At 50.7% G+C, this 21,066-nt stretch overlaps 2 protein-coding genes across 5 annotated transcripts in view; both read left to right on the top strand.

The window, feature by feature from the left end:
• The first annotated feature begins 728 nt into the window (after positions 1-728).
• On the top strand, positions 729-8,563 carry KPNA7 (karyopherin subunit alpha 7). Its single transcript, XM_074597314.1, has 10 exons — positions 729-839; positions 1,528-1,665; positions 2,201-2,286; positions 3,102-3,370; positions 3,735-3,817; positions 5,006-5,269; positions 5,634-5,867; positions 6,213-6,395; positions 7,143-7,292; positions 8,352-8,563. The coding sequence occupies exons 1-10, from the start codon at positions 774-776 to the stop codon at positions 8,430-8,432; spliced, it is 1,554 nt and encodes a 517-aa protein (XP_074453415.1). The 5' UTR covers positions 729-773; the 3' UTR covers positions 8,433-8,563.
• A 4,057-nt stretch (positions 8,564-12,620) lies between these two features.
• The window catches only part of SMURF1 (SMAD specific E3 ubiquitin protein ligase 1), a 44,572-nt gene continuing 36,126 nt past the window's right edge, over positions 12,621-21,066 (top strand). For 2 of the 4 annotated variants that reach the window (XM_074597375.1, XM_074597374.1), the window contains exon 1: positions 12,621-12,890. In XM_074597375.1, the coding sequence (XP_074453476.1) occupies positions 12,836-12,890 (55 nt within the window). In that variant the 5' untranslated portion in view covers positions 12,621-12,835. The remainder of the gene's footprint in view (positions 12,891-21,066) is intronic. The other 2 variants (XM_074597373.1, XM_074597372.1) reach the window with 1 other exon arrangement.

The following is a 21,066-nucleotide window of genomic DNA, read 5'->3' as shown; positions in this document are numbered from 1 at the left end:
AATGTCTACACTTCTGCTGGGTGGAAGCCTTGCTTTTTCTGACAAAAACTGTCTGTAGGCCCACTATTGGTCTGTCTTTACTAGGAGAGGTTTAGAAGCTATTTTTACCTGTTGCTGTTATTTTTCACCTGGCAGTCCTTCTGAGTAGCTGGGTTTCCAAGGGGAGCTCTTTGCTTTGTTGAACTTGGTCACTTCATGCCACTGCGTGTGGCCTTGGGCCTTTCCTACGGGGGGGCCTTGGTGCAGGAAGCCAGGCTGGGCTGTGGGGTGGGGGAGTGGGCTTGGCTATGGCTACTTGTCCTTAAATCAGACCTTAAGCTGATGCTTTGGGAGGCGAGAGGCCTTTTTAGGCTTGGGCTGTGTGTCTACATAAACCTAAAAGCCCTGGGATCGAAACCGGAGGAAGGTGGTGTCACTGTAGCCATGAGAAGTGGTGTGTCCGGCTTCTTCATGGCATTACAGCAGCTGTAACTTTTGTAGCCTGGTATTAAGTGGTAGTTTGTGCCTGTGCTTTAGTTTGGTGCCTCAGCTGCAGCGTGTGAGGATCCTACTGAGCTCTACTTAGGGCAGGGGACCTCCAGCATCTCCTCTGCTGGGGAGGTGGGGGGGGAAAATGCGTGGTGCAGGCTGTTGGTGGGAACGTGGGGAGGTCCCAGACCCCCCTGTGGATGGAGGTGGGTGCCGCTGCTGTGGTTGTGACCTGACACTGCTCTGTCCTGAACCCCAAAAGCACGTGAAGGCTTTCAGCTGGCACCTCTCTCAAACCTGCCAAGATGCCAGTCATGAAAAAGCACGGTGAGCGGATGATGAAGTTCAAGAACAAGGGCAAGGACACAGCTGTAAGTACCCATCTCCACCACCCGCCTGAGCCATCCCCTTGGGACAGGGGCCCCCACTGGGGCTTTGCCAGTTGGCAGGAGCTGATGCGAAGACTTCTGAAGGACAATTGCCCCCAAATCTACCCGTACAAGGGAACAAAGGCGGGGGGATGCTCAGATGGCTTTTGAGATGTGGTGTGGAGCTGGCTGGGCCGCAAGGAGTGTGGTGGCACAGGCAAGGGGGACACGGGCTTTGGGTGGGCGGCTCTGAGCTGTGCTGGGGAAGGGAGATGGTTCAGGCCCCAGCCTCCCAAGCTCTCCACAGCAGTTATCCCTGCGGAGAGGGGGCTGGTGTGGGATGTCAGATCACGGGACCTGTCAGCTTGCTTTAAGCCAGTAGAGCTGATGAGGGTTTGCCTTTCAGGTTCAGCAAATCTACTTTTTTTGGAAAAAAAAAAAAACCAACACAAACACTGGTTGCTGCTCATCCAGCTGCCCGTGTCCTTGGGAGGCACTGAGTGAGAGGCTCTACTCTGCCCCGTCCCCTGCGTAACCCCCAGGCCAGAGCAAGGAGCTGCCCAAGAGCAGATGCTGGCTCTCTGCACTCCTCTTGTGTGGAAACCTGGGGCAGAGGGTTGTAGAGACGAACCCCTTGGGGAACTGGGTGATGCGGACGCCGGTGGGGTGGTGACCTTCTCCTCCCCTCCAGGCCATGCGGAGGCAGAGAGTGGAGGTGACCGTCGAGCTGCGAAAGGCCAAGAAGGATGAGCAGATCCTGAAGCGCAGGAGCATTTCCTTCAGTTTGATGGATGAGAGTCTCTCTCCTGGAGAAGACAAAAGAGATGAGGTGAGTTCTGGGTGCTCTGCTGCAGCTTGTGCAGTAGGTCTCATCTACTTGGGCTGCTACTGAGCCCAGCTCGAGTGACCTGGGTTAAATAGCCAGTGCCATTCCTGATCGCCATGCCCAGTGTGGGGGAGTGTTTGAGACTGCCGAGCCCTCTTCCTGTGCCGTTTTGCATGGAGACGGTGTCCCATGTGGCTTCCCTCGATGGCAGGTAGAACAGGCTGGTGCTCCAGCTCGCTGGGAGCTGGCGAAGCTCCCGTCTGGCTCCTTGCAGGGTGAGGGGTAATTACCGAGCTCGGAGGCCCATTGTGGTGTGTCAGTGACTCTTTCCGTGCTTGATTATAAGGATTAGTTGCCTCGAAGGCTTCTGTGGATTCTCTTCCTCTGGCTCATCTCGAAACTGCATTGCATAAAGAATAGACACCGCTTAGATATGGAGCGGTGACTGACTCGGGTCTAGACAGCTGATTGACTGCCGAGATTAAACCGGAGGGAGTCCTGGCTTGCATCTGACTCTGAATCATCCCCTGTGACACAGATTATTCCGCTGTCCTTGGAGAAAATCACGGAAGCTGTGAATGGGAGCAACCCTGAGCTGCAGCTGCAGGCTACGCAGGACACCAGGTATGCTGCCCGGCCGCCCTGCGCTGGGAGGGAGGTGGCTGGTGGAGCTGCGGTGGGTCCTGTCAGCAGAAGGCATTTCTTCCTGTTTGAAGAGCTCTCTGAAGACATGACAAAGGGGGAAGGAGCCTGGTAACCTGAAATGCCCTGAGGTACCTCAGCTGGTGCCTGTTTTGTGCCCTGTGTGCCTTGCTTGGCTCCATCTGCAGTGCCTGTGGGGGGGACCGTGTGGTTGAACCTCACCAAGGGGTTGGCTGTGGCTCCTGGAGCTGCCCCCCCCCACCCCCGGCTGTGCCTGTGCTGGGGCAGGGACCGTGTTGGCTCCCACCAGCTGGTGAGGTGGTTGGGGAAGAAGCCAAATGCTTGGGCAGGAAAAGGGCTGGAAAGCCTGGTTCCGTAAGGGTCGCTGCTGAGCAGGGCTGTCCCCACCCGGGTAGGCTGCAGGAGGGATCACAGGGTGCAGCAGGGATGTCTCCTGGGGGTCCAGGAGAGGCTGCATTGCTGGTGGTGCTTCCTTGGCTGGCTCCAGCTCCCAGATCAGTGACCTGCCCGTGTGCCAGGGGACCAGTGCTGTTCCCAATGGCTGTGAGGATGGCACAGACACACTGCTGTTGCTCCAGCATCTTCTTAGATGTGTCTCCTGCAGATGCTTCTCTATGGCAACTCCTCTGCCAGAGGGTTTGCTGACATGGGATGCTGCACTAGCATCTCTTATAGGTCCTGCTTCCCCCCCCTGAGGCCACAGCCTCGTACCTGGCCACAGGGTTATGGTGTATCATGGCCTCTCATGGTGGGCTGTGCTGTGTGGTCTTTTGCAGAAGAATTCTGTCCAGGCAGAAGGACCCCCCTATCAATCAGATCATCGAGCTGGGGATCATCCCCAGGCTGGTTGAATTCCTGACATATGCTGACAATGCTCCTCTGCAGTTCGAAGCAGCCTGGGCACTGACTAACATCGCCTCTGGCACCTCTGACCACACCAAGGCAGTAGTGGAGGCAGGTGCCATCCCAGCCTTCATCTCCCTCCTGTCCTCCCCACACATGCACATCAGCGAGCAGTCTGTGTGGGCACTGGGCAACATCGCAGGTAAGCGGCGGTCCCCAGGCCTGGGAGCATGCAGAGGGTTGGTGCCCAAGCCAGCGCTGGGGAGCTAGAAATATTGATGTTCCTCAAGATAGCCTGGTCTCCAAGCTCCTGCCCCTCTTGAAACCCTTTGGTCCCTTCGTGTGGCCTGGCAGCCTTTGAGACTGTGAGTTGGTTAGAATCACAGAATACTTTGGGTTGGAAGGGACCTTTAAAGGCCATCTAGTCCTGCAACAAACAGGGACCTCCTCAACTAGGAGCCCAGTGACCCAGGCCTGGCCCGTGGCTGCAGGTCTAATTGTTATTTGATGTTGACTGTCTTGTGACTTGGGCAGATGCAATAAACAACCCTCTTTCATCTGTACAGGTGATGGTCCTCTATACAGAGATGCTCTTATCAATTGTGGGGTGATTCCTCCCTTGCTGGCTCTCGTGTCACCTGTAACTCCAGTAAATAACCTTCATTTTCTTGACTTAACAGCTCTTAATCACCTGGGGACTGGGTGAACCACTGGGTGGTCTATCATCTGCCTTAAAAATAACAGCTATTTGTATAATTAAATGAGACCCTGTCTTAAACTGTTTTTAATGACTCTGAGCTGTATGCAAAGCTGGTGGTGCCAAGCAGATGTTCCACAAGTCAATGTGATGTCTTCTAGTCTTAGCTTAGCTTGAGGTGGTCAAAGCTGGACAGCAAGGAATAAGATGAAACTGGTGCTGGGTAGACTCGTGTATGCATGTGGAAGGGCTGAACTTGTCCTTCAACTTCCTCCTGCTGCTCTCTGGGTAGCTCTAAACTGTTGGATTTGTGCCTGCCCCACTGCTTTCTTGGTCTCTGGGAGAGAAGGACCTTCACTGGGAAGCTCTCAGGGCTGTAGCAGTGGTACCATTTGCCTCCTGGTTTCCTGCCCTTGGGTGTGGTGGAAGCTGTACACTTTCTGTAGGTGTTACTATGGCCCTTCAAGCCACTTTGGCCTTCTGTGAGTTTATGCTGCAAGATCTCTTTTTTTTTTTTTTAAAAAGGTAACAATAACAAAAGATACAACCAACTCTTCTGGCTGCTGTGTTCCTAGTCCAGCTCACCCTTGCCTCTTCTTAAGGAGAGAAGATGAAGAAACATGAGAAAACACCAGTTCATATATATGCACCCCTTGGTAGCTGCCATGCTTGGAACGTAGCTCCACTAATCTCCTGGGAACATCCTTACCGGGATGAACTGCCCGAATGATGCAACTTAAACAAATCCTCCCAGTGCCCTGCTCTAGAACAAAGAGCTGCTAATATTTATTAATGCTAATATTAAAAAAAAAAATTCCTGATCTTGTCCAAGGAATGCTCTGTAATTTGTCATGAGGACCCAGCAAATAAGCTGTTTGGCACCTTTGTTAGTCACTGTAGCTCGTCCCACCACCAGAGATGAAGTTATTGGAACTTAATATTGGGGAGGGAGGGTGTGAATCTACTGTCTTAGTCACTTACTTGTTTCATCTCTCTTCTTCAAATAAGCCTCAGCCCTTATTAAGAAGGCTGCTTCTGGCTACTGGATAACATCTCTGAGCTGCAGGGACCAGAAGCAGGGTGCTACCTCTTCCTCACTTGTTGCTGCAGTGAGGATCTCACACCTCCCTTGTGTTTCAGGTTGGGTTCCTGAGGAATGTCACATGGACGCTGTCAAACCTCTGTAGGAACAAGAACCCCTACCCTCCCCTGAATGCAATGAAGATGATGCTGCCAGTCTTCCTCTGCCTCATAAAACATGAGGACAAGGAAATAATTTCTGACTCCTGCTGGGCTGTTTCCTATCTGACCGATGGCTCCAACGATCGCATCCAAATTGTGGTGGATACAGGGATTCTCCCAAGGCTGGTGGAACTCATGGTCAGCCCAGAGTTGATCATTATGGTAGGAAACAATCAGCAATCTCCAGCCTCTGGTCCCTTAATGTAGGGACATCTGAGGGGAGAGAGGGCATGTTTCCCTAGTCATGTGGCTAATGTGGTCTGCTGTCTCCCCAGACTGCAGTGGTACTTGGTGGTTGGTCAAGCCACTGCTCTGTTCCAGCTTGCTGTGGCCGGCGGGCTGGATAGAGACTGTAAAGCTGCTTAGAGCAAAACAGGAGGACGATAGGTCTGTAAATACAACAGTAATCACCGATGCTACTTTCCTCATTTGAAGGATCAAGCACTTTGTGGGGGATCTTGCTGGGCTTTCTGGCATGTATCTCTTGAGGTAAGGATTCTCCTCATCTCCTTTAATCTCTGTCTAGACTCCAGCTCTCCGTGCCATTGGGAATGTAGTCACAGGGACTGATGAGCAGACCCAGGCAGCTATTGATGCTGGCGTCTTGGCTGTCCTGCCCCGTCTCCTGCGACATGCGAAGCCGTCTATACAGAAGGAAGCCGCGTGGACACTCAGTAACATTGCAGCAGGGCCTAGACAGCAGATCCAACAACTCATCACCTGTGGGTTATTGCCACCTCTGGTTGAGCTTCTTGATAAGGTGAGGGACAAGTGTGGTGCTGCACAAGCAGTGCTGAGGTTCATGAGGTCCATGATGGCTCATTTGTGAAGCACTCGGCCTGCATCCAGGAGCCACCTGAGCAGTCTTTCAAAGCTGTTGAGATCCTTGGGGCAGCCTGGGCACTCAGACTTTTCAGTACACCTGTATGAAAGCAGGGCTCGGGGCTGCTCTTGGCAGCTCTGCCAGGTGTCCACCCATCACTCGGAGTGCTAGGGAAGGTGGGTCAGCCCAAACTGCGTACAAGGGCAATGGCTCTCCTCACCTCACGCTGATCTTGGAGGGATGCTGAAGCTTGGGAGTGCCTTCACTGTGCTGCTTTTCCAGGGGGACTTCAAAGCCCAGAAGGAGGCCGTGTGGGCAGTGGCCAACTTCACAACAGGAGGCACTGCGGAGCAGGTGGTGGAACTTGTCCAGTCTGGGGTACTCAAACCTCTGCTCAACCTGCTCTTGGCCAAAGACAGCAAAACTGTTCTCATCATCCTGGATACCATTTCAAATCTCTTCCTGGTAAGTTCTCCTACAATCCCTTACAACCTTTCCCCAACAGAACAGTGAGGTGTGAGCCGTTGTGTGGTGAAAACTGCATCTCCTACAGCAGCTACCGGTCTTTCAGGAGTAAGAGTTAAACTTCATGTTGCTTGAGTTGTTCTTGGACAGACATCCTTGGGCTGACCAAAGGGCTTGATAAGATTAAGTACCCAAAGTGTTCCTCTTTACCTCCTGTGACTTTTAGTCTCCTTCTGGAGGAGGAAAAGAGGTTTGCAGAGGAAAACCTCCGCTGGAAAAGGGGTTAGTGTTAATTTCCAAGCTGGACAGAGGTGAAGGTCTTGCAGAAATGCAACTGCAGAGAAATCAAGTGGTCCTGGGGGCACTTCAGCTCTGCTCCTCGCCAGTAGGTGTCTATGTGCTTCTCACTGGAAAGCCTGTTTCTTGCAGCACCTTTTGCAGCAGTGAAATGGCCTTTGCAAATGAAATAGTGGGTGGCAGGTCACACCTGCTGCTTCTCAGTGTGTGGCTGTGACTGAGCAGGGTTTGGCTAGCTTGTCTGGTTGGCAGTCAAGCCACTGTGCAGTAATCCCAGCAGGGGTTGACATTTTGTATGCAGAGTGCTCCTGTCCCTGGGATCAGGTGGGGACAGTAAATGCAGGGACTGTGGTCCTTTGACTTGTAGATCAGGGTCATACAGTGAAGACTCTCTCAGACCTACTGCTGATAGAAGGTTATATTTTCCTGCTTGGTTATCTGATGTTACAGACAGCTGAGAAGCTGGGAGAGACAGAGACGTTGTGTCTGCTGGTGGAGGAGCTCGATGGTCTGGAGAAAATTGAAGCCTTGCAAACCCACGACAACAACATGGTCTACCGAGCTGCGCTGAATATCATAGAGAAATACTTTTCTGGTGAGGTATGTGAGCTCTCGCTGTTTCCCATCTGAAAATATGAAGCTATTACACACTGGAATGTAGTACAGACTTTGAGGATGCTGAAATAGGTTTTTGGAGGACACCGTCACATGACTAGATTGGTCCTTCCATCTTGTTCCAACTGCTCTTAAAGGTCTGTGAAAGCTCCAGGTTGTCAGCTGAGGAGTTGCACAACAGATATGGATGCCCTGATAGCATCTTGCTGCTGGAATTTAAACTGGCATCAGCTGGAGTTACTGAAGTTGCTGATATGAATACCAAATGTGGAGAAGCTTCCTCCTTTGGAGCTGAGCTAGCTTGTCACTATGAATGGAAGCCGCCTACTCAGCTGATAACCATGCTCAGGTTGCATTTGGATTACTTGACCCTTCTCATGCTTATGAATTTATGGAAAAAGAGAACAGGAGACTAGCTAGTTGTTGTGAGAGTCCCATGACTGTCACAGATGCCATGCTTGGTCCTAGCTTTAGTCTCACAGATGGAGAAACATCAGGGAAGAGGCTTAGCGGTTTGGCGGATCTCGGAGCTGAGGCTCAGTCTAGCAGCAGTAGGGAGCAAATGTCTTAGTCCTTTGCCCAGAACAGGGTCTGCGGGATGTCCCTGTGAGAAGGTGTGGAGGAAGCTCTCCTACACACCAGCACCTGCCTGAGGGGCTGGATGCTGGGGGGACATCTCTCCAACCCAGTCCTAGCTTGGTGCTGCTCCAAGCAGGCTGTTTAATTTCAGTGAGCCCTACTGCTCCAGTCACTCTTTTCTTCAGCCTCTGATGGCTGAGCCTGTGGACTTGTCTGCTTTTTGTGCATGAGACACAGGGATGCGTCAGCTTCAGGGTGCTGTAAGGACCAGGAGGACTTGGTCTGGTCTCCAAGGGTCCTGGTAGAGTCAAGCTGATCTTAACAGCTTGTTACAGCAGCAGAACTCTTTAAAACAAGAATAAAACAGTAAGCTGCTGTAAAAAGCTTCAGGCAAACTCTGGTAGATAAAGCTTAGGTTTATTAAGATGCAGAACCTTTAACTGATGGCTATCAACTTCCTCCTAGGAAAATCCAGATCTGCAGCCTGGGACTGGCCAAGATGGACTATATGATTTCTCAGTGGAGAAGCAAGACTTCAACTTCTGAAGATGAAACACTACATAGCTCCGAGCTGGTGGGTGGAGGTGTTCTGGTCAGACATCCAGCCCAAGAGGAGCAAAAACACTGAGTCTTTTTACTTCTGAAACTTGTCAATAAATTGCACTTCTGTTTTCGTACTTCTTGCCTTTGATATTTTTTTTCCTACTCATAAGCTGCTGTTGCAAACACTACAGGCTCTCTTCCATAGCGTCTAAGGCCCTCCAGAAATGCATTGGAGCGTCTGGGTGTCTTCCACATGGAAAGCGCAGTCAAACTTTCTGCTAGCTGGGTTAAGCTGCTGGAGACCGGGGTGTTACCACCAGATCCAGCTGGGGCTCAGGGCTTGTGCTGAAACTTCTAGGCTTGACAGCTCTGGAAAGCCGTTCAAGAGGTGTTTCACCCTTCTGTGGGCCAATACACCTCCATGTGAGAGGAGATGCTTCTAGCAGAGAAGGAAATTGGCCAGTGGACGGTGGACCACTGTCGCTCCCCACGGAAGTATCAGGGTCTGGATACAGGAGCTGGTGAGTAAATGCTGGTCCTTTGGCAGCAAGGCTGTGTCAGTTATTGCCCTGGGAGATAATTCCCCTCCCACTACAGCTTCCCAGATGCTATCCGCTAGCCTGGAGCCTATTGATCTGGCCCTTTAATATTGAGGACCTGTATTTCAGGTTTCCGTTGTGTGTCACTGCCCCTTCCTGAGAGGAGTCCTCCTTCTCCCCATGCTCTCTGACTTTGGCCTCTAGCTGCTGCCTGAGCAGAAGGTGAGGATGGAGCTGATGTGTCTCTCAAGTCCAGCTTGCAGCAAGCTCTTTTGCTGGTCCCTGCAGCCATATGTACTGCTCTGCTTGCAATGTGCTGCTGGCCGCTGCTCCATCCTTGTAGTGCTGGTGGGTCGGGGAAGGCTCTGCTGGGACCCTTCAGTCCACAGGGCTTGGAGCTATCGCAAGGGCTTTGCTCTGTGCAAGAAGGGGGTGGCAGCTTCCTCCTCCCTGCTGTTGGCAGGGGGTGGTTTGATTCTTCAAAATAACCCGGGGTGGGTTCAGGGCTTTTCTTCCTTGGATGCTGTGGGAGGTGACGGGACAGGTAAAATTAATTTGAAGGGAAAAATCTTCTCTTCAGGAAGCAGAACCTCTTTCTCCACCCTGGATCTGCTCACCAGAGGATTTATGTGTCTCTCCTCTGAGCCACCTAGGAAAGAAGGGAGTTAGGTAGTTAAAGTCTGGTTATGCTCCATACCCTGCAAGGAAGCATGCAGCCCTGATCCTGTGTGCCAGAGCTGGGTATCACTTATTTAATATTAAAATGCTGGAGTTGATGAATTGCAAAGTGCTCCTAGGTTTTTATTTCTTGGATCTAAAGCTATGTACTTTAAAACCACGATAAAGCAATGCCTGAACATGCGGCTGAAAGAAGCGCCTGTGAAAATCCTTTGTTTGTATCCATGGGTTGACACAAAGGGCTCCGGCTCGGCTGCGTGCGCCTTCTCCTCCTCTGCTGCTGCTGACAAGGCTGAGGCGGCATCTGCAAAGGGTCAGATTTCACCAGGTAAAACAAATCTGAGACAGGAGCTTCCTCAGTGTAAATGGAGCCGTGGACCGGAGCTCTGGGGTCTGTGGTCCAGCACGGAGCATCCCAGGTGGCTTTTCCCACGGTCAGGCAGGACTGTCCCTTACGGGCGTTCGGGGGACAGGGCTGCCTTTGCCGCTGCTCTGCTGACTGAAAGCAGACTAAAAGGAGAAAGGGCAGAGCTATTTGCCTTTTTTCCTTCTTTCCTGGACGTGCTGGAGAGGAGCCTGCGGTAGACGGTGTTACGCAGAGCCCTGAGACCAAAGCTGCTCGCTTCCACTGTCGCATCCTTAAGCCACAATAAAATAGCATCCCTGTAGCCCTGAATGTGACAGAGGGAAAAATGTGTCCCTTTTCTTAAGAGTACTGGTGTGTGCCTGCTGTCCTGTGCTGCGGGGCAAGCAGAGACAAGGAGGCGTTTGGGGCGGCCGGAGAACCGGGACCGGTTCCTGCGGAACGGCGAGGCTGCTGCGCCGTGGGCGTGCAAGCGACCTACAGGCATCTGCTTGCCCGGTTAATTGGAGCTGCTCTCCCCTCATCACCACTGGTCCCAGTTGTCCCGCCCGGAGCACAGGCAGCAGCCACCGTGACAATTTTGGACTTTGGTGGTGGTCTGCTGAGGGGTTGGAGCCACCAACTTCTCCCCATGGGATGGGGTCCATGGGGACCAGTGAGGTGAGATGCTGCTGTGCTGCTTCCCCAGAGCAGCTCGATGTCCCTCAACGTGCAAAAAAAAAAAAAAAAAGTCATTTTTCTAATTAAAGCATCCTGTGTCCTGGCCCCACAGGAGCATGGCGACGGCTGCTTGGTCCTCACATCGCTGGAGAGCCGGAAAAAGTGCTGCCAGTGCCTGTGGTGGCCTGTTTGCCCCGAATTAGGACCCAATTAATTTATGCAGATGGGGCAGGGGCTCTTCTAAAGCGCTTTTATGCCTAATTGTTCATTTCCTACCACCACGGGTGCACCCCGCAGCCTCCCCGGCACCGCACAGACTCATTACCTGGCTCTGGCTCTGCAGGAGCGGGTGGAAGAGGGTGTCCCTGAGGCTGCACCCGGGGCCCGCGGGGGCCGGTTTGGGGAGACACCTGAGCCAAAACCTGATGGCTGGTGGGAAGGAAGAGGGAGGGGGATTTTAAGGAAGAATTTGGATGGCGAAAAGCACCGCCAGAGCTTCCACGTCTGCTGCTGCACCTGATGTTGGCTGTAAATAATCAAGGCTTTCCCCTCTTCCCCGTCTCTATTTTGCTTTCTCCCCATAATTTATGGGGAAAAGCTTTTTCCTCCTCTCGCCCCTGGGAAGGGGTGGGCAGAGCAGAGAAATAAAAGCCAGGGATTTACCGCTTGTGCCGGGCCGTGGTTGCCCTCGGCACACATCGAGCAAGCCGCCTGGCCTCAGCCGCTCGGTGTCAACCAAGGCTGGTCCCAAAGGTTTTGCCTCCGTGCGGGGAGCCGGGAGGACACTCGTGTCCTTGGAGGGGTTCAGGATTTAGGGATTTTTCCATCGGATGCGATTTCCTTTCTGGTGGGAGTGGGAGGGCTGGTTTATGGGATGCTTTGGGGGTTTTTTTTGGCAGTTCATAAATCAATAGTTGGGGTTGGAGACGGACCAGGGATGGAGCACAGCGGAGCTGGCGGGCAGCAGCACCTGAAGTTAGTGGCTGTTAGCCTGCCAGGGGGACAACGTGGGGACACGGGGATGTGGGGACCATTCCGGGCGGGTCCTGGGGACCGAGGCGGTGGTCCTAGCTGCCCAGGGCTGTGGGTGTTGCTCGCAGACCCCACATGCTTGATGCACACATGTTCATACGTGTCCCCTTGCCACCTTCCGTGCCACCCTCCATGCTACGGCCATGTCACCCCTATGCCACCCCCAAGAAGCCTATTCTCCCTCCATGCCATCCTGCATGTCACCCTATATGCCACTGCCATACACCTCTATTCACCCTGCATGTCACCCCCATGCCACCCTGCCTGTCACCCCCGTGCACCCCTGGGAACCCTTATACATCCTCCACGCCACCCTCATGCCACCCTGCATGTCACCCTGCATGTCACCCCCATGAAGCCCTATTCACCCTCCATGCCACCCCCCTGCCACCCTCATGCCACTCTCCCTGTCACCTCCGTGCACCCCTGTGCACTCTCCATGCCACCCTGCACATCGTTCCCATGCCACCCCTGGGAACCCTTATACACCCTCCATGCCACCCTGCTGCCACCTCTCACGCCACCCTGCACGTCACTCACTCCCATGCCACCCCCGAGAAGCCCTATTCGCCCCCATGCCGCACCCCTTGCCACCCCCATGTCACCCCCCTGCCATCCCCCGTGCCACCCCTCTGCCTCCCTCCATGCCACCCCCCGTGAACCCGTATCCAGCCCCTGCCACCCCCTGCTACCCCCGCCTCCTCCCCCTCGCCAGGGGGCGCTGTCCTCCCCTCACAGCCCTCCCGCGCATGCGCCCCACCCACCCTCCGACCTTCCCATCATGGCGGCGCTCTGCCGCCGCGCCGCGCTGCGCGCTGACGTCACCACCACCCCCGGCGTACGCGGCGGCGGCGGCGGCGGCCGCGGGGGGGGGGGGGGCGTGGGCGTGGGCGTGGGCGTGGCCAACGCGCTCTCCGCGGCCGGGCCGGGCGGCGGCGGCGGCTGAGGCGATCGCGGCGGAGGCCGGGGTAAGGGGGGTGGGGGGTGGGTGGGAGGCTGAAGGCGACGAGAACAAGCGGGCGGGCCCGCATGGGGGGGTTGCGTGAGGCCGCCGGTTGATCTCGGCGTTGCTGCTGCTGCTGCCGCCGCCGCTGCTGCTGCTGCCGCCGCCACCACCGGCCCCCCCCGGCGCGATGTCGAATCCCGGTACCCGCCGGAACGGCTCCAGCATCAAGATCCGCCTCACAGGTAACGGGGCGGCGGCGACGCCGTGTCTCCCCCTTCCCTGGGCCTTGGGGCCCGGCTTCCCCTCCCCTCACGCCGCCAGGCCGGGGAGGGGGCGTCCGCCCCCTCCCCGGCCTGGCGGCGTGAGGGGAGGGGAAGCCGGGCCCAAGCCGGTGGGCCGAGACGGCGGCGACCGAGCTCCGATCGTTACTTAACTTCTATCCGCCGTTTTTGCACTCCCGCTTCCACCTCCGTGGCCCTCCGGAGCCTTTCTTAATTCTTATTTATTTTTTTTTTCCCTGCCCCCCCCCACCCCCCCCACCCCGCCGGGGTGGGCTCCTTCAGCGGATGACAGAAATTTGGGGGGGGTGGGGGGGGAGGGAGGGCTTTACGAGGGAGAAGGGGGGGGTGTCCCTGTCTGCCCCCTTTTTTTCCAGCAGGTCAGGGCACCCTGCCCCTTCATGGGGTCCCTTCTGCACCTTCCCTGTGTGTGTGTGTGTGGGGGGGGTCCTTCTGACAGCCCCCCATCAGGCCAGGGCACCCTGCTCCTTCCTGGGATCTCTTCTGTACCTTCCCAACGGGGGGGGTCCTTGTTTCCCCCCCTTCCAGAAAGCCACAGCGTCTTGCTCCTTCCTGGGATCTCTTCTGTACCTTCCCCTTCGGGGGGATCCTTGTGTCCCGCCCCTTCCAGCAAGCCAGACCACCCTGCCCGTTCCTGGGGTCTGTCCTGCACCTTCCCCACGGGTGGGGGTCCCTGTGACACCCACCCCCAGCAGGCCAGGACACCCTGTCCCTTCCTGGGGTCTCTTCTACACTTCCCTGGGAGGATTTCCAGGACCACCTTTCCTGCAGCCTTTTATAATCTGCGTTGCTCTGCTTTAGTTAATAACACCCCCCCCAGCCTCCCATGTGCTGAGGAGGATAACGTGGTTGCTATTGAGAAAACGTTCATTTAGTTGCTTTTAGCTTTTTTTTTTCTTTAGTGCATTTTTTTCTTTCCTCCTTCCACATAACTTGCTCTCCCCTGGCAAATCATGCATTCAACTTTTGAAGTTCCTTCCCCGAGCGAGAGGTGACACCAAAAGCGGTATGTGTCATGCCTCCTCCTTTTGAGGCCTCTGCAAGGGTGCACGGATGGATAAACCAACTTATGTTGCACCCTGAAAGATCTGGATTAAGTCTTCTGGAAGCTGCTCTGGTCGATGCCGAGACTGCTTCTTTAATGGGAAGAGACACAGTTTCTGCTTCTTGAAACTGCTGTGTGAATTATTAATGAATAAGGTCCAATCCAATCTTTCAAAGGCAACAGGTGGATGCTTGGAAATCTCTCAGGCTGAAGGAGCCACGGTGCTGCTCCGAGTCACTGGCATTGATCTATATAGAACTTTTTCTGTGGGTGCATAAAACATTGTCAGCTAATGAGAAAACAGCGCTAGTTAAACTCCAGTTACAGGTTAACTTGCTTCTGGCATATAACGCAATCAATCAGAAGCAGCTCTTCAAAAAAAATCCGGGGTTTCTTTTAATCCTCTTTTTGATTCTGCACTGCTTGTGCTTTAGAAGACCAAAGTTTGTGAGGATAGTGTAAAGCTGAAAATCCTTTTCTTGGACGTGAGAAGGCTGAAAATATTTTTAGGGTGTATGGATGATGTTTGATCTGAAATTAGTTTTGTGGTGATGTATACTAAATGTCAACTCAGTCATTATTGTGGCTTATTTTTATGCAAGTCAGTCAATAAAAATGCTTCGAGTTAAGTAACTTGCGCCGTGGTCGTAGCCCTTCTGAGCTTGAGGATATAATTTGAATAACAGAAGCTGTTGGTTTTAATTTTAAAGGGTGAGTGCCGCATCAAAATGCTTTTTTTACTTTTAGCGTGCACTAGTCTTCCCTCCTAACTGAGAACGTTTTCTGGAAGAGACAGAAGTTTCAGTTTATTGAGCAACTTCATGGATTATTTTTTTTTCACTTTCCTTTTTTAACTATATTGAAGAAATCTCCTGCTTGCTCAAACACATCTTCCGTTTTTACAAGCAGGAAACCTGTGTGGTGTGACAAAAAGTGCTGTATTTAATCAAAAAATAAATTGCTTTGGGAGAGGTTTAGCTTTAGAGTCGTTAGGCAATGCTGTATTCTTGGCTTCACTGGAGACTAGAGTGCTGACTTACCTGTTTCAAATAGCTGTAGCTAGCGTGGCTTTTGTTTTCTCGTCTGTTCTGTTATTGGGAGGTTTGAGCAGATTTAAATCAAGACAGAGGACCTCTCCTGTTATGATTTACTACCTGCATTGTGTTTCCTGTGATTAGAAACCATTTACGTTTTGCACTACTGAAAATAGCCGTATAAATACCACTTAGTCTGAAGGTGCCTATGAGAGTCGCTTTGTATATGGGAAGTGAACAGTGGTAGAATCCTTCATGCTTTTTTTAAAGACACAATTTTTTTTCCTCTTACATTGGAAAGGTATTTGTATTAGCAGCATGTTGGGATTATTTACGTGAATATATCTAAAAGCTCTGGATCCTCTGATGATTATCAGAAGTGATCTTCCAGCTTCTACAGAATGGTGTCAGTCCTATCCCGATACAAATCGTAATGAAGTAAAATGGCAAATAACGCATCCAGTTTAGAAATATATAAAAAAAACCCACAACAACATCAGCAAGTAAGTTGGATGGCAGGCTAAAATGACGTTGCGTGCTGTGGATCTCAAACATGCTAATCTCTTGTTGAATCTCAGTTTCTCCAAAAGCCTGTTCCTCTCTTATTTCTATTGGAGCTTTCACCACTGCTGGTGATGTAGGAGCCAGAGATATTCATGGCCTTGTCACTTGCCGCTTGGAGCGGTTCTAGGCAAAGTATGGTAAAACTTACTGTTAAGTCTGTGGTCTCTTTGTATCCGTACTGTCATCAGGGTAGTGCAACAGTGGCGGAATTGCCAAAACAGGGATGGAAATAATAAAATGATATTGTGGTTGGGATCTGCTGGGTCAGGGAGGAACACGATCCACAGGCCAGGGGACCTCTGTGGAGCACATGTCCCTTTTTCACTCGTGCACTTCTCTGAAACCTTTGTTTGCTGATGCAGTTGCTGCTCCCTGGGGAAGTTCCAAAGGGTTCATCATCTCCAAGGTTTACACGCGTCTTGCTCATGCTGTTATATCACCCAGAACTACTCGTGAAAACTGCAGTCTCATTGTGCTGGGTGTCAGAGATGTTCCTATTCCAGGTAGCTTGCAGGCGAAGGCTGCAGATGGAATTGGAAAGACTGTGAAGAAGAGGACTACACATGTAACTTTTCTACCAAAAAAAGCTGCAAGTTGTATTCTGGCTTCATCGGTGCTGGCTTTTTCAGCAGGGTCTCAGCTGAGGTGTTAAAAGCTGTCTGGCTTCTGGTGCCATTGTGGAATTGAGAAAAGGCTGGGAAGGAAAAGGCATTAGTTTGAACTTTATGGATCACTCTGTAGAAGGAGCAGGAAGGGGGGAGGATCTCGTGTATTAAGGTCAGATATCCATGATGAGGGCTGATGGCAAAACCAGTTTCTGTAACAGAAAAGCAGGAGTTGGTATAACAGGCGAATACAAATAATTGTCTCCAAGTGTCTCTCTTAGCGAGGTTCAGAGTGCTCGGGAGTGTAAAAATGCGTTCCTCCTTGGCAGATCTGGCCTGGGAAGATGCTGGGCTGCTGGCTGTTGGCATTGGTGCCGTTTTGGAGCGAGGGTATAAGCGAGAGCCCTCCCAGGTGTGCTGGGAGGAAAGTGCAGTGCCGGAAGCATCGGGGAAGAGTGAGGAAGATGATGGGAAGTGAGTGGATTTTGTGAGGTGAGGGGAGGAGTTGGAGGGAGTCTGTAGGCGACAAGTTTGATTCCTGTAAGGAAAGGTGATGGTGCTCAGCGGCAGCAAAGAAAGGGAAAGAGGAATGAGGTAATGCAGATGAGTATCCTGAATGCCACTTTCAGTTCACTGTAGTCAGCACAGTTTAGGGAAGTCCCGTCTACAAAACCTGACCAGTTAGTAGCTGGTAAGTGGGTGGCTTTGGGTCTTTTTGCAGATAAGCATTTGTAATTTAAGGAACACATAAAGGAAAACAGCGACTTCAAGTAGAAAATAAAATATGCGTTATCTTAAGAGCAGTGTTCACGTGGGACTGTTATCAAGGCACAGGTTAAAATGTGTCACAAACGTCAGTGTGTTTTGCTTCCCTTTCATGACTAATGTATCGATCGATGCAGCAAAGTTAACTGACTGATCAATAGCAACACTAATATTGGTGACCTGGACAGTTTTATGTCCCGTGTTCAGAAACAATGAATATTTGTGTAGGGATCTTTATATCGGACATCGTAAATACTTCATAGGCTGTCTGTCATTTTATGGTCGTACATTAGAAAAACTACGGGTTGCGGACTACAAGCACTGGTGCAAGAAGGCAGAAAGGGCTGGCCGGGCAGCCCAGCCTGCCCTGGCACTTGGAATTCAGTATTGAGCTGGTTTCGTGCGATGGGGAACCCGGTGGGGAAGCAGCAGTTTAGTAGCTCCAGTTTATTTTGCATGGTAGTCTGGGAGTATGTCGAAATCTATGTCTCGTTCTTTTCTTCTCGTAAGGATTTTCTCGACTCCACGTCTTCTGGGAGCGGGTTGCCTGGTTGTGGTCGGAGCGCTGGGCTGGAACTCGACGCTGAGCTTCGCCGCAGATTTCCTGTGCGATGCTGAGCGAGGCGCTTGCCCTCTCTCTGCCTCTCTTCCCTATTTGTGTTGTGAAGTAGTAGTGTTTTCGTGAAGGTAAACTCGTGGCTGTTCAGAGGCCCTTGGAGATGGGGATGGCAAAGAGGCTTGGGGCATATAACTAAGGGACTTTAAGGAAGAAAAATAGAATAATCTTGCTTTCATGGGGGGAAGCGCAGAGAGCAGCCTTTGCAGCCAGCCAGCTGGCATCTTTGGGCTGCCGGAATGGGAATCCAAAGAGCAGCCTTTTCCTCTGGGCAGGCTATGGGTAGCGAGTCTCCCTTTTTTGTTTCTCCCAGTAAGTCAAAGCTGTGCCAGCACCATTGTCCTGGTGGAAGTAAATTAAATCTCCAAAAGGAGTTTGTTTGACTATCCCCCTCAGGAAGGGAAAGTAGAAACAATAACTACATTATTCCGAACTTGAAACTTTCTTTTCTCAAATTGAATGTCTTCATATAAAGAAATGCAATTTGGGATGTGGTTGTGCAGTTACCTAATTATTTCTTCCTTTTAATTCCATACTACCCACCAGTCTAGGAACAGTTTTCTCATCCGTTTCCTTAAACGGCTTTATCACATTTCTAAAATTTTGTAGCATCGTACTTTCTTTTTGCGTTGCAAAATTAAGCATCAGTCCAGGGGTACCATAAGAAGTGTTTCCAATTTCTCAGCGAGGAAGTAGATTTTACACCAGGATGCTATGTGTGCCGGGTAGCTGACCTCTTACTGACAGCAACTCAGAAACTGCTAAAACTGCTGCTGTAAATCAAGATATACGAGACCCCTCGGTTGTTTCTGTAGCTGGCTGGAGCTGTGCTTGGTGGGGCACTGAAGGAAGAAGTACTGCATGGAAATACCGCCCGTGCATGTGTGTGTTTTGAAAGTTTACCTGGATTGCTGCCCAATGTTAGGCAAGTCCAGTTGAGACGCTTAACGTTGGATTAATCTGGTTAGATTACTTGCTGCTATTTATGGTTCTAGAGTTAACTACTCACTCGGCTGCCTTGTTGCTTTGGGCCCTGTTGGTTGAGGTAGCGTGATAAGGCACAGTGGTTTGGAAAAGATGCGGTTAAATCGGTTGGTGTGGTATACTTGTGAAGTTCGGGTATGTACACAGCAGAGCAACTCATTTAAGACTTAAGTGAAAAGAATATCCAAAAAGAAAAAAGGCTAGAAGAGACAGTTCCATCTGCAGTCTTTTTTCCCTAAATTAGGAATTGAATCTTTTTTTGTTATGTTTTTCCATTATGATTCCTCTGGAAATTGTCAAAATGTTACTGTGAAAAGGATCAAATTCTGGAGTATCACTGAAAGCTCTTACCTGTATTAGTGCTTTGATATTTTTCATGAAAACTGATGCTGATTTGTTCTCCCAGAGCAAAACAAGCTTGTATTACCCTGTTACTGAAAATGGTTTGGTTTTTCCTACACCAGCAGTTGCAATAGGGGAAAGGAGTCAGTGAGGTTTTGAGTCTCGAGATACTTGTAGACAACCACCACGTCTCTCCTGTTGTGGATCTGTTTAGGTTTTTGGGCATGTGTCTATGTCAAGGTCTTCCATGCTCTTGCCAACGCCAGGATGCCTCCTCCGTTGACGGTGAGAACAGCACTACAGTTGATCCACCTGCAGCATTTTTACCTTGATATCATCTCACCTTCTTTAGCATGTGTATTGGAAAGCCTGAAGTTAAGCACGCAGGTGGTTGACATCGAGCACTCGTGTTATGGCTGGTAGTGAGGAAGCGGCACAGCTCTCAGACCATGGTGTTTCAGGTGCTTACAAATGAGTTCCTGCAGACATTGCTGCAATAACGTAAGATGTTATCTCCTTGCTAGTCTACTGGCCCCCGTTGACAAAAAAATTTGTCACCCACCGTGAGAAAACTGGCGGAAGAAAACCCATGCTTATGCTTCAGCTGCTTCAGTGCAAATTCAGCTTCTCCACGTAAGTCTAGCTCCAGAATTTAAGCTAAGATGCTGGACTTTGAAAAGCTGAGGGATGTGCATGTGTTGCCTTCTGTGAGGAGGAGTTGACTTTGGGAGGGAAAAACAGAAGAGAGAGAGAAAGTAGTGATTTCTTAAAACGAGCAGCAAGCTTTGCCAGGGCTTGTTTGTTAGTACAAATCAATTTATAAAAGATTGATTTAAGTATTAATCTAATATAAGAAGAAACCTGCACATATGTTTGCTAAAGAAGAGTCAGTAAGTCCTTAACAGGTTAAGGTGCTACTTGTTTATAAACTTTGTTTCACATCTCTTTGAAGGGAAATTCAGTAATTTCTGAGAGGGGATCCCTGGGGATGTTTTTCTCCATTTTCCATCTCTATCTTTCTTTGTGAAAGTCGTAAAACGCAATGGGACGACAGAGCAAAAACGTTGAAAGTTTTTCTTTCAAATATTCTCTTATGAACTGGGAACTACATTGGGAATACGTGGGGGTATAGGAGCTGGATGATAAATTTGACGATACTCTAGTTGAATTGGCAGAATAAGCATGCATGCTGTTTTAGAAAGAATCTCTCCACAGGGCTGTAATAGCTTGATGCCTTCCTCTTCAGTAAGTCATTTCTGTCAAGTTAAAGGCCAAAATTCAAACTGGCTTGTTGTCAAGGACACTAAGCACAGCAGGCAAAAATCCCCAAGGCTACCCAATTCACAGCATAGATAGATAAAGCTGGCAGAGCTTGGTTTACTCTTCCTCCCTTCCCCCATGAAAAATCCTCTTGCCTGGGTTGTTTTGGGTTTTTTTTTTGAGGATATGGACACTATTCTGCATACTAATACAATTTAACAGAAAGTATTTAAATGGAAGGTTTGTTCATCTGTTTGTGGGTAAAACAATCCGTTATTGTTTGGGAGTAATGCTAAAATAATGCACAATCCCCCCCAGTGACTCTGCCGTTCCAGCTGTGCTCACCTCCGCCACAGCTGGAGGGGATTGTCACGGGCAGAGGAGCGGCTCCAGCATCCCCTCCCGGCGAGCACCAGCCCTTTACCTTGGCTGTTGTGTGATGAAGCAGTTCAAACGGCTTAAGCTCATAATCCTAAACTGTGCTGTTATAACCATAAGAAATGATGGAAAATCCTGTGGAATTAGGTGTTTGTAATAGCTTTCTATTTTACACTTTGGTTCCCGATTCTCTACTAAGAATATACAGCAGCCCATTTAGGAATAAAGGGCAATGTTAAACCACACTATTAACTTCAAGTGTTATTGACCACTAGAATACTCCAGGAATATTATGTGTCCCTGAATGTCTTCACTAATGTGCCGTTTTAGCCATGGTTGGTTTTTTTGAATGGTAGATGTTTCTTTCCCAATTGATTATGAAGAAGCCCTGCGGAAGAAAATAGCATGTGATTCTCTTTCTTTCATAGATAACATGGTATTACCTTTTTCTTGCAGTAGTTTTTGCTTTTACTGGTAACCAGTAGTAGGTAAAGAAGTATTTTTTGATAGGATGCAGCCTTTTTTC

This window comes from Larus michahellis, chromosome 8 (assembly GCF_964199755.1).
Source record: "Larus michahellis chromosome 8, bLarMic1.1, whole genome shotgun sequence".
In the NCBI taxonomy this organism is placed as follows: domain Eukaryota; kingdom Metazoa; phylum Chordata; class Aves; order Charadriiformes; family Laridae; genus Larus; species Larus michahellis.
This window is presented reverse-complemented; position numbering and strand designations above follow the sequence as displayed.

Excerpts from the sequence above, each read along its gene's own strand:
- KPNA7 (XM_074597314.1), top strand. The coding sequence starts at position 774 with ATGCCAGTCATGAAAAAGCACGGTGAGCGGATGATGAAGTTCAAGAAC. Across the intron at positions 840-1,527 it reads ACAAGGGCAAGGACACAGCT|GCCATGCGGAGGCAGAGAGT; the intron begins GTAAGTACCCAT and ends CCTCCCCTCCAG. Across the intron at positions 3,371-3,734 it reads GGCACTGGGCAACATCGCAG|GTGATGGTCCTCTATACAGA; the intron begins GTAAGCGGCGGT and ends TCATCTGTACAG.